At 47.0% G+C, this 12749-nt stretch overlaps 1 protein-coding gene across 27 annotated transcripts in view; it reads left to right on the forward strand.

Annotated features, from left to right (window-relative positions):
- The window catches only part of KCNMA1 (potassium calcium-activated channel subfamily M alpha 1), a 762573-nt gene that overhangs the window by 216005 nt on the left and 533819 nt on the right, over window positions 1-12749 (forward strand). For 25 of the 27 annotated variants that reach the window (XR_014077926.1, XM_081573838.1, XM_081573839.1 and 22 more), the window contains one exon: window positions 6435-6596. The exons of the other annotated variants lie outside the window; for them this stretch is intronic. Coding sequence is in view for 24 of the 25 variants with exons in the window: in XM_081573838.1 (XP_081429964.1) it covers window positions 6435-6596 (162 nt within the window). In the remaining variant the exon portion in view is untranslated. The remainder of the gene's footprint in view (window positions 1-6434; window positions 6597-12749) is intronic. 27 annotated transcript variants of the gene reach the window in all.

Here is a 12749-nt window from a genome sequence, read left to right on the forward strand (position 1 = left end):
GGAATCTTCCTCCCTCCCTGAGGCAGTCAGTCAGCAGGTGTGGTGCCCAGGGTGGCCTTGGCACCTGGCACCTGGAGGTGAATGAGTCCAGCTGAGCAAGAGCAGGTGTGGCCGAGGCTCCCGGGAGGGTGTGGCCAGCACAGCAGGCCACCTGGCAGGACCTGGCAGTGCCAACATCCTGTTTGTGCCCAGGGAGATAACCAGGCCCTGCCCGTGACAGGCGGGTATCTGAGGGTTGAGCCTCGATGCCATCCTTGCCTGCCCTTCATAAAAAAGATGGTACTTTCAGAAAGTGCTGGACGCCGCCTGACCAGATTATATGGCAGGACATATCCGTGTTTACAGAAGGGGTTTTTAGAAATGAAATGGCTTGTTCAAGGCCATCCAGAAAAGCTGGACTTCAGGATCTTTTGACCCTCAGAGCTCTTCTTACCACACAAAAGACTCAGGCTCCCAGCGTACTGGGTCCAATGCAGGAAGGATGAGAGAGAGAGAGAGACAACCTGGACCAGAGGACCAGAAGCAATGGGGTCCTGGGATTAGCACAGGCCTGCTCTCCCGTGCTGGGCCTGGGAAACTCCCACTGCTGGGGAAAGCTGAGCCCCTTGAAGACGAGAAGTGTTGCCCTGTGGGGCCCCCACACCAGACCAGGTGGAGATTTCTGCGGTCCTAGGAACACGAGGACTCCAGACTGCAGGCTGGCAGGGCATGGATCTGCTTGGGAGTGCTGGGTTCCCTGGGCTAGATGTGGCGGAATTGTCCTGTCAGGAGCAACAAGAGGGAAGGGAAATAGAGCTAGCTGGGGGGTTGTGTCTTGGCTCGGTGGATACAGGGTGGGGCAGGGTGGCACCAAGCAACTGGGCCTGTGGACCACTCCCCCCATCCCAGGCCCTCTGTGTTCTCATCCATTCCATGAGGGGGTTGGCATCCAAAGGCACAGCTGAGGTCCCTTCTCAGGCTTTGGTCTTTGATCTGATGATTTGAGGGAAATGCCCGATCATCCAACAGATATGTGCTTTGGACAGTGAATACTGTGTGGGTGACTGTGGTCCAGTCAGGCTGTAGGCCACAGGGGGCATAGGAGGGGTGAGGCCGTGTGCCCAGGCCCAGCCCATGAGAGCTGAGAGCTGCCTGTATGGGCATGTGATGGCAGGGGGCTGCCAGCTACTCTGCTCCCCAGGGTCCCTCCAGCTTCCTGTACGTGCAGCCCACCCTGTCTTCTAGTCCAGGCACTGAGATTAGAACTGTCCGGTGTTGCCCCCAGAAGCTGTGGCTTCTTTCACACAAGACTCTGGTGGGAGAAAGGGCAGAATGGAGCCCCTTCCTTGGGTGGGGGTGTGGCTGTGGCCTGACCTCCACCTTCCAGGACACCCCCAGGAACTACCTGGTCTTTTTTTTTGCTTCTCCTTCCTCCTTGTTCCCCTCTTCCCTCCAAGGCACCCTTTTTTTCATTTTAGAAAATCTCTCATGATCCTTCTGAGGCTAGAGTAGCTGGAGCATGTAACTGGTGGAGTTCTCTCTCTTACACACACATACACCACCCCCATCATACCCCACACACCTCACCATGATTTCTTGGAGGGTGAGCAGGGATCAGGGCCAGCTCACTCCTGACACCAGGGGAAGCCTGTCTGGCCCAGCTCGAGTCCTCCTGGCAGAGGAACTGGGTTCTTCTCTGCAGTGGCAGGTGGAAGATGTGAGGAATGGAAGGACACCCACTCTGCCATTCAGAACAAAGCCCCATTCCCTGTCGTGGAGCAGAGGAGAGAGAGCAATGTCCTGGGACCCAGGAGCCTGCCTCTCTCTGGTCCTCAATTTCCTCATCACAAGGGAGGATGATCTAATGGAGCATAGAGGGATCTGAGAGGTCACTGGGTCCAGGGCTGCCTGTGTAGGAATCCATGCCTCCGCTGTCCTGAAAAAGTGCCACACAGCTCCTGCTAGAACCTCCACAAGTTGGGTGCCTTATCTCCTGGGGGCTCATTTCCTAGTTAAAGCCTCATAGCTGTTAGAACCTATACTCGTTTATCTTCTGTAATTATTAAGTTTTCACTATGGTCTGATGTCCCTCCCAGGGCCTCCAACTGATGGCTTAGCTTTAACTAAACACCCTTGGAGCCAGCCTGTCCCGTCAGTGGGTGCTCAGCCACGCCAGCTGTAACAACCACACCCCTAGCCCTGTGCTAAGTACTGTGCTCTGCTTATCTCAGATAAGCTTTGCCACCGCCTTCCTGGGGTCTGCCTGCCAGTCCCCATTTTACATGGAGAAGGCTGAGGCTTGTGGGCTAACATGCCCGAGGTAGTCAGCTTGTACGTGGCAGAGCAGACTTCAAGTCTAGATGGGTTTGCTGGAGTTCTCAGGCTCTGTGAGCCTTCCCTTGATAAATGCCTGCTCTCAATTGGCCTGTCTGTAAAATGGGGATAATTTCACCTGCCTGTTGGATTTATTATAAGGTCTAAGGAAGATAGTGCAGAGAAGACACTTAATTTTTAGTTTCTGGCACCCAGTTCTGGCTTGATGAATGATGGTCAATCACTATTGTATTGGACTCTGCTCCTTACCATTCCTCTCCCGCCAATCCCCACCTTCTCTGGGCCTCTACCCCCTTTCTCTGGAGCAGGGATTATACCTGCTGTTGATACTTTGGCCAGAGTGAGGTCAGAGGTGCAGAAGGACTTTCCCTTCAGGCCGAGGACACTAACCTGGCAGCCTAGCATCAGGCTTTGTGGTGTTCCCATCTCCCTGCTCCCCCAGCCACCGCCCCCCAAGTCCTGTCTCCCACCCATAATTATGCTCACAACATGTAGTGTAAGCAAATAATAATGAGACTATTATCTCCCTTTAGTCTGTGTTTTTCCTTTCCTATCATAAAGTAATTAAAATAATGAATGCCTTGTAAAACAATAGGTAAGCAGGCTGGCAAGAGAGCATTATCTGCCATATACCTCTTGTGCTCTGAATTATTGATGCAGTGAAACCACTGTGTCTGAGGAGGACTCCCTGCCTCCCAGCCTCTTGCATGCCGATTGCCTCCTCCAGAGTCAACCAGTGGCTCGGGAGTCTGCACCCCAGGATCGAGGAGCAGAGAGCTAGCTAGTCCTCCAGGTCGTGGCCCTGGACTAGTTCAGAAATGTCTCTAGGAGGCACAGCTCAAAAGGAGACACAAAGCCTTTGATCTGAGGGCCTTGCCCTGATCTCTTCCCTGTGTGGGCAGAGGGAGAAGCTGGGATCAAGGTGGGGGTTAAGATGCACGTCTCAGTTCATATCAGGGCAGGGATGATCAAGTCTGGCCAGAGTGATTAGAAGCAGTGGTTCTCACCCTGGGGTTCCCAGACCAGCTGCATCAGCATTTTCTGGGAACTTATTAGAAATGGGGGTTTGGGAGAGGGGCCCAGCATTGTAGCTGCACTGGGTCTGATTTGTGGCACGAGGATCTTCCATCTTAACTGTGGCACGAGGGATCTTTAGTTGGAGAATGTGGGGTCTAGTTCCCTGACCAGGGATCGAACCCAGGCCCTCTGTGTTGGGAGTGTGGACTCTTAGCCACTGGACCACCAGGCAAGTCCCTCAGCACTATTTTTCCACAAGCTCTCCAGGTGATGCTCTTGAAGTTTAAGACCACTGCTAGAGTGTCTGTGGTTCCAGGAGGCACAGGAAGTGGTGAGACTAGTTAATAAAACATGTATTATCATGTGCCATTGGGCACTGTTTAATCCCAGCAACACCTATAGGGCAGGCAGTCTTCCAAAGAAGGTCCAGTGAGGCAGGATGGCTGAATCTACACCTTCAGTTACTAAAGGTTGCCCCTGGATCAGGGTCTCTGTCTCTAGGAAGACAGAGGAAGACATGTTAGCCCACAAGCCTGGGCACCCACCTGTGCAACCTCCATATGGGCAAGACTCGAGGCCCTAACAGGCCAGTGGGATTGACTTCAGGTGGCTTGGGTAAGCTGGCTCCAAAGACGTCATCAAGCAGCCCCCAAATATACCCACCCTGTGCCCCCACCTCAGGGATCCTTTTGGATTGTTCCAGTGCTGGGGAGCCCAGTACACTTGGAAATTAAGTATGAATGCATGCTGTAACTGATGCTCAGTCTGTCTTCCCAACGCCCTGAGTCAGGGGTGGCTGGTGGGGGAGAACCAAGCGTCAGGAGCAGCTTCCTGCCTGCCTGCAAGTCCCCAGGAAGATGACTCATTCAGTGCCTCCTAGCTCTCCTTTCCTCCCTTTGTTCCACCCCCTCGCCACAGACAAAGATTTCTACCTCTGCCTTCGGATTTTCCTCCTCACTCCAATTTACAATGATCTCCAGGATCAGTTTGTTTTGTTAATGGATTCTAGCATTTTAAATGATGAACATAATTTTGCTGACATCTTTTTGAAACATCTATGTCTGCAAAAATAATCTCAGTGGTTATTTGAGTAGGGGGCCCAGTTAAATTTAAATTTAATTTTAAATGAATGTGTTTTAAGTATAAGTATGTCCCATGCAATATTTTGTTGTTGTTCAGTCCCTAAGTCATGTCTGACTCTTTGCGACCCCATGAACTGCAGAAGAATTGATGCTTTTAAACTGTGTGTTGGAGAAGACTCTTGAGAGTCCCTTGAACTGCAAGGAGATATAACCAGTCCATCCTAAAGGAGATCAGTCCTGGGCGTTCATTGTAAGGACTGATGTTGAAGCTGAAACTCCAATACTTTGGCCACCTGATGTGAAGAACTGACTCATTTGAAAAGACCCTGATGCTGGGAAAGATTGAGGGCAGGAGGAGAAGGGGATGACAGAGGATGAGATGGTTAGATGGCATCACTGACTCAATGGACATGGGTTTGGGTGGACTCTGGTAGTTGGTGATGGACAAGGAGGCCTGGCATGCTGCAGTTCATGGGGTCGCAAAGAGTCAGACACGACTGAGTGACTGAACTGAACTGAACTGAACTGCAGCACACCAGGCTTTCCTGTCCTTTTCTATCTCCCTGAGTTTGCTCAAACTCATGTCCATTGAGTCAGTGATGCCATCCAACTATCTCATCCTCTGTTGCCCCCTTCTCCTCTTACCCTCAATCTTTCCCAGCATCGGGGTCTTTTCCAGTGAGTCAGCTCTTTGCATCAGGTGGACAAACTATTGGAGTTTTAGCATCCGTCCTTCCAGTGAATCTTCAGGGTTGAAATCTTTACATACTTAAACTGAAAAATTATTTGTCTATTTGAAATTCAAATTTTGCTGGGTTTCCTGTATTTTATTTGGCAGCCCTTAAGCCCAGGCTCTGTAGTCAGTGAGGGGCTGACATTCATAACCCCTTTTACTCTTTCATTCATGTTTATTAAATCAGCTTTATACTAGGCTCTCTGTTGGGCACTCAGGATTCAGCAGTTGGAGGATGCAGACTATAAAAGAAATAAGTAAGAGAATTATGGAGTGTGTTACAAGTTTTAGGTGCATTGTAGAAAAATAAAGCAGAAAGGCAGCATCATTAGAAGATAGTTGGAATTTTGAAAGAGTAGCCAGAGAAGAATGATTGAAAAGGTAATATATGAAGCAAAGACTTGAGGGAGGTGAGGGGGTAAGCCATGATCCTTGGTGAGAGAAGAGTATTCTAGGCAGAGGACACAGCACGTACAAAAGCATACAGTTTAGGGCCTCATGTGAGGCTCAGTTATCTGATGAGGTCAGCCTTGTTTCCTCAAGCACATTTTTAGCCACAAAGGGGAATTTACTATCTCCTATCTAAAAAGGTCTGTGGTGGATTTCAGGTACTGCTGGAACCAGGTGTTCCAATGATGACATTAGTATTCTATCACTTCTCCTAGTGTCCTCTGTGTTAGCTTCATTCTCAGAGAAGGGTAACCTTTCTTACTCTTTTCAGCAAATCGCAGGCTTGAGTTGTATGGCATAGTTCACATAACCATCCTTGGCCCAATTGCTATTGCCAAAGGGATAGACTGGTCTGATTGACCAGTCTCCATTCCTGGAGACAGTGTGTACCTTTAGTCCCTTTTGAACCATGCAGACTGAATGAGAAGATGGAGATTTCCTTCGGAAAATAGGGTGAAGTTGTGAGAAGGGTATGAAGGCTGGGCAGGTGGAGATTACAGAATGCCGACTTCACTTTCTTCCTAGCCACTCTCATCCTAGACAGGATGGTTTCTCTCCTGAGCTTTTTGATTTTTTTTTTTCTTTAAAATGGGGAGAGAATAATTTCATTCTTCTTGCTTTCACAAAAATAGTTTAAGAGGAAACAAAGGAAAAATTCTTTTTAAAAAAGATTTAAAAAAACAATCAAAGCCATAATCCATCCCTTCTTCCTGACCTCTGTACCTTCAAACCAGTTCCACCTCAGCAGGGGTCCGTCTGGCTTTAATTCTTTTGGGTAGAATATGTTTTTTAAATCCTCTTGGTGCCCACGTCTCAATCCTTGTTCTCTCTGTTGCCAGGAGGCCCAGAAGATTAACAATGGCTCAAGCCAGGCGGACGGCACTCTCAAGCCAGTGGATGAAAAAGAGGAGACGGTGGCAGCCGAGGTCGGCTGGATGACCTCCGTGAAAGACTGGGCGGGGGTGATGATATCTGCCCAGACGCTGACCGGCAGAGTCCTGGTGAGTCCCTGGCCCCCTCCTCACATGAGGAGGCCTGCTATCTGGTCCACGATCTCTGCTTTTATGGGGATGTGGTGTTTCACTCAGTCTTCTCCAGGCCATTGGCTGTTGTGAGGTGGGGGGTGAAGAGTGAGTGCTTACATGGGATCATGGAGAGACTGACGTCTTTGTGCACATCTGAGCCAGTGATCTGTGGGGACATTTGCAGAGTGGGCCAGCGTCTGGGGCAGAGAGGGTCTATTGGGGAGGATGTAGAGCATTTCCTCTGCTAGCACACACAGTGTGTTCTCACACACACAGTGCACACACAGACACACACATACAGCTTGACTATCTTGGTGAAAAGAAAGGGTCAAAGAAATGTGTGCTCAGTATTCTGCAGAGGCTCTATAAATATGGGATCCGGTGAGTTCTGAGTGTATGTGTGTGCTTGCGCATGCACAGGTATGCATGTGTGTATTTGGTGGCCTTCTGAGAATGTTACTATTGTCCTCTGGCCGCCATAATTTTCAGAAATCCCGCCCTATGTGATCAGAATCGTGCCCGTGGTAGAAACCCTCGGTCATGCTGGTGATGACTTATTAGCAGCCCACCTGTGACCGCTGGTCCCACGCTTGGAGCATTGCTTGTGTGACCTTATTTCTGAGGTGGATGTTCTCAGCCCCACCTACAGCCTAGGCTCATCCTTCCCCTTCTCTGTGCACTTGCTGCATTCTCTCTGATCTGCTTGTGTGGAGCTAGGCTTCATTGACTGGCTTCATGAGCTCCTGGTTTTTGGCAAGTTATTGTGGGTGGAACAAGCCTGCAGTGACCAGTAATCCCTGTTTGCCTGGGGAACCTGGGACATGGTTCTTTTGGTGCAAAGACTGGGAAATTTGTGGGTGAACAGACATGGGTTGGTCACCTGGTCAGGCTAAGCTCATGCGATGGTTGGGCTTCTTCCCTGGGTAGCCCTATCCACCAGCTTTCTTGGGTCTGATGAGTCAAGAGTTTCCTTGAGAAGGATGTGACATTCTAAATAACCCCCTGTGATTCTGGAAGCTGTTTTGTATGGGCTGTCCTTCCTTGTCCTGATGCTGGGGCTCAGTCAAGAGTCATTTGGCTTAGACATAGAATGAATGGGAATGTCCTGGTGGCTAGGCAGTATCAGAGATCAGGCAAGGATGCTGAAAGATAGATGCCATCACTTGATGTCTCATGGCAAAAACTCAGTGAGAAGGTGACCACAGATGTTGGGAGATGGTGAAATTTCACCCATCAGAATCTTTGGGGAGAACTCTACATTGTATTTTTGATAAATATCTCACTCACTGCTTGAAGGAAGGAGTAAGTCACTAAATGTCATGCTCAAGTCACCAAGCTGATGGCCAAAGAGCCTTCAAGGAGGACAGGGCTCTGTTAACTGAGGGACCACCGGGAGCTGTGCCTTCTGAAGAATCTGGTTATGGAGTCATATATTATGTTATTGGTAAGCAGTGGCAAAATAGAAAGTGGGAAAACTTAAACCTGGGATTATGGAAAGGAGGAGAGAGAAACTGTTGAGGTGAGTTGCTGTGTGGAGGAAGATGGAGGTGGGTGGTCTGGGTTGGTGGGACTTAGACTTTCTTGGGCAGCCCTGAGTGTCTCATGAGGAATTGAAGCTGGCTTGTTGTGAGTTGTGTTGTGTGACCATCACCCTCATCTCCCCTCTAGAGTCTTCAGTAAAGTTTCCGTTATTTTTTCACACTTGTGTGTGAGTAGATTCTGTGTGGGAAATTTAAGGAAGTTGGAGTCTGAGTCTGTGCATTCACTTGGGTTGAAATGGAAGTAGTGCATTGTACATGTATAGTGGTGATGGGTGAGGGAATTGCAGACAGTTTGGTTGCACAGTATGATGCCTGCTACTTCAATGTGGTCACTTAGGACCATTCTATCTATCTTCATCAGCTAAGAGATACTGAGCACCAACTTTAGGCCAGGTGTTTTTTCATCTCTGTGAAAAAGAATGAATAATCCTAACTCCATTGCACCATGGTTGGAAGGTATTGAAGGGATGTCTGGAGGAGAAATGCTTTGAATACAAATATTGTGTGAGTGTGTATGTGGTGGAGAGGCTGAGTGTGGGGAAGCAAGGAGTCAAGGAAGAGTTCACAGGGCTTTATTGGAGGGAAAGCCTTTGAGCTGAAACTTCCATTTCAAGGTGAACTGAGCACATTTGATGATAGAGACAATATAAAAAATAAAAACATAGCTGAGCTTGAAAACAGGGACTACTTAGTGGGCCAGGAGCCGAGAAGAATGCCTAATAAAACAGAAAGCATTTGAGTGGAGCTTGGCAATGTAGGTTAGGATCCTGAAAAGTTAAAGGAGAGGAAATGATTCCACAGTGAGGGAGCAGCAGGAGAAGATCAAGGGCATGGTGTGCTAGGAAATGAGGGTGGAGCTGGCAATACAGAGGCACCTGAGGGGCAGTGAGACTGAGAATGTGGGTTGGAGACAGCTTACCGGGTCTTCAGATGCTGAGCTAAGGACTATGAACTGGAATCATCCATTTTATGGATGCATCACAGTTTGTATTTCCATCTACCAGCTTGGGTTGTTTCTACTTCTACTTCAGATTTTTATGGGAATATGGTTTTTGATTTCAGTTTGGTAAATATCTGGGAATTGGATTGTTCTGTTTTCTGGTAAGTTTAAGTTTGTAAGAAACTATCAAATTAGCTGTACCTAGCAAGACTGTATGAATATTCTGGTTGTTTTTCATCCCTACTGGCAATTGGTATTATCAGTTCATTTTTAAAATTATAACATTCTAAACAGTGTTTAGTGATATCTAAGAGTGGTTTTAATTTGTACTTCTTTATGTTTGGGGCTTCCCTGGTGGCTCAGATGGTAAAGAATCTGCCTGCAATGTAAGAGACCCAGGTTTGATCCCTTGGTGGGGAAGATCCCCTGGAGATCTTGGCTACCCATGTTTAAATATCAACATCTTTCCATATCTTTATTTGCCATCAGTATATGTTGAGTGAATTTTCTATTCAAATATTTTGCCCATTTCTAATTGATTTGTTATTATTGGGGGTTTTCCCCATTTTTATTGAGGATTATTTTCACTGCCATCTAATTGTCATCACCCCGAAAGGAAACCCTTTACCCTATTTTAACAGTCACTCTCCATTTCCTTATCCTCAGCCCCTAACAACTACTAATGTACTTTCTATCTCTATGGATTTGCATATTCTGGACATTTCATATCAATGGAATCATTTTTTTTTTTTTTTGAAGGACTTTTTTTAAGTCTACTTTTTTAAGTCAGATACTACTGCAGACAATGACGTTACTGAGAGCCTCTCAGGAGCCAGGCACTGTGCTAAGCCCTAAATGTTATGATTAGGTTGAAGGGTAAGGACAGTGTTGAATTTGTTCCACAGCTCCCATTTTGTTATAGGGGTGCATTATGAGGAAGCCATGGATATAGTCTTATCAGTGAATTTATGTCCATTTTACAGTTGAGAAAATCGAGGCCTAGGAAAGGCAGTGAAGTGGCAGAGCCAGGCTGGTACTTGCAGGCCCCCAGACTCCCCATCCAGTGCTCTTCCTGTGTCATCACTTCCCATCTGAAGATAATGCCTTCTTTCGAAGCCACTGTCATGTTGCTTTGACTGTGACATGACTGTCTCTGAGCCCAATTAGGTCCTGAGACTGCTTGTTCTGATGCTCTTAACATTTGCGTAGACAAGCATGGCATGCTCAGGCCTTCTTGCCTGGGACTACCCATGAGGCCAGCTGCTTTCCGAATGTCTCTTGGGAAAAAAGGTGGCCTGGGCTGCTCTGGTACGCTCAGGGTGGATCAGTCCCACTGCCCAGAGAGCAGGCAGCTCTGAGTACAGGTGGCACCTTTAGAGCAGGCCTCTCCTTTAGGGAAGGCAGGTCCTTGCTCTGAGCAGGGAAGAGATTTCACATTGTAGTCTCAGCATGCGAGGGGAAGCAGCTCTCCCTGTTCAGAACCCAAAGCTGTGTTTGTCTTGAACTGTCCAAATGTTTATCCTTGCAACAATGGGACTCGAGTGAGACTAGACACCGGCTGTGCAGTTTTCTTTTTCAATTTTTAATTTGTTTTCCTTGATGTACAGTTTAGGAGTTTGGCCTCCACATCTGGGCCTTTACCTGTCTCATTGTCACAGGTGAGTCTCAAAACCAGGCAAGGAGGGGAAGGCTCAGCTGGGCAAGGATTGTCCAAGACAGCCTTGGCATATCTGTGGATTCACTTGTTGTCTGGATCTCTCAGACGAGCACACCATTCATTCAGGAAGTATTTACTTCTGCACCAGGCATTATTCCAGGCACTGGGCAGAGGGCAACGAGCACCAGGGATTCAGCGTGTGCATTATTCATGTTGCTAAACTAGATAAAAGGTTGTAGTGCTCAGTGTAAACAATGAGAAATGAGGGTCACCGTTTACCGGTGCTCTTATTAACTGTTAATTCTATTAACAACTGGAGCTTCAACATCAGGGTGAGAAACTTCCTTGACCAGGTCTCAGAATAGCCCATCTTTGTCTTGTGTCTCAGCCTCAGCTTTACAAAAACAGTGAGACCTCATAGTGCCTCCTCTTTAAAAAAACTTTTTTTTAAACTTTTTATTTCGTATTGGAGTAGAGCCAGTTAACAATGTTGTGCTAGTTTCAGGTGGGCAGCAATGGAACTCCTCCATACATACACATGTATCCATTCTCCCCAAAGTTCCCTCACATCCAGGCTGCATAGGGCCTCCTCTTAGAGTGATGGCTGAGGGATTCTGTATCAGAGTGCACCCCCAGAATCTTAAGGATGACTGCTTTCTTATCTTTTTCTTAAAGCAAAAATACTTGTTATCTTCTTATTAGAATGTTGGTGCATGCTTTATTCAAAAGTTTGGAATATATTGGGAGAACTGATGATCAGTTCCACTTTGGGACCTGGAGCTGGTCCGTGCTGAGGGACGTTTCAATGTCTCAGTGAATGCCGGTGAGATGCCACCCAGCTGTTTGGGTGTTTCTGGGGACTCTCTTCACTACATCTCATGTTATCTGCTTAAGCACAGATTCGGGGTAAATAGTTCTTTGTGCCAGGGTTGCTGTGGTCCTTCTGGTTAACCTCCAGTGAACACTCTAAATTGGGAAAGGGACACTGGCCCCTTGTCTGTAATGGTTGCTGGGAGCCAAGTCCTTGGGCCATTGAAAATACACAGCATCTCAGGGTTTACATTCTGTGTTTGCATCCTCCCGGCTTCATCTCCACATCTCTTCTCTCACTTCCCCTTTGCCTACTATTTGTACTTTACATGTGTGTGGTTACGTACTCTGTAGAGTATGGGGAGCTCAATGAAATCTTTCTAAGAATAAGCCAGTACAGGCAGACCTCAGAGATACTGCAAGCTCAGTTCCAGATCACTGCAATAAAGTGCATATCACAATAGAGCTAGTCATGTGAATTTCTTGGTTTTCCAGTACATATAAAATATGTTTACATTATACTGGAGTCTTTTAACTGGGCAATAGCATTATGTTTTTTAAAACAATGTATTATACATACCTTGGGCTTCCCTGATAGCTCAGTTGGTAAAGAATCTACCTGCAATGCAGGAGACCCTGGTTCAATTCCTGGGTCAGGAAGATCTGCTGGAGATGGAATAGGCTACCCACTCCAGTATTCTTGGGCTTCTCTTGTGGCTCAGATGGTAAAGAATCTGTCTGCAATGCAGGAGACTTAAAAAAAAAATCTTAATTAAAGAGACTTAACTAAAAATCCTTTATTACTAAAAAATGCAAACAATCATTTGAGCCTTCAGTGAGTCATTTACTATCATCAAAAGATCACAGATCACCCTAACAAATGAGGAAAAATTTGACATATTGCGAGAGTTACCAAAATGTGACACAAAGATGTGAAGCGAGCAAATGATGTTGGAAAAATGGCACCTATAGACTTGCTCAAGGCAGGGTTGCCACAAATCTTCAATCTGCAAAAAACACAGTATCAGTAAAGTGCAATACAGTGAGGTATGCCTGTATATATAAATAAAAAGGATAAGAAGCACAGAGTAGGCTTTTGTTTGTATTGTTTGGTTGTACTTTATAGATTCATAAGCCAAAATTAGTATTAGAAATAGTCTAGGTCAGGGTTAAGTTTTTCT

Source organism: Giraffa tippelskirchi, chromosome 2, assembly GCF_054371585.1.
Source record: "Giraffa tippelskirchi isolate mGirTip1 chromosome 2, T2T-mGirTip1v1.2.pri, whole genome shotgun sequence".
NCBI classification, from domain to species: domain Eukaryota; kingdom Metazoa; phylum Chordata; class Mammalia; order Artiodactyla; family Giraffidae; genus Giraffa; species Giraffa tippelskirchi.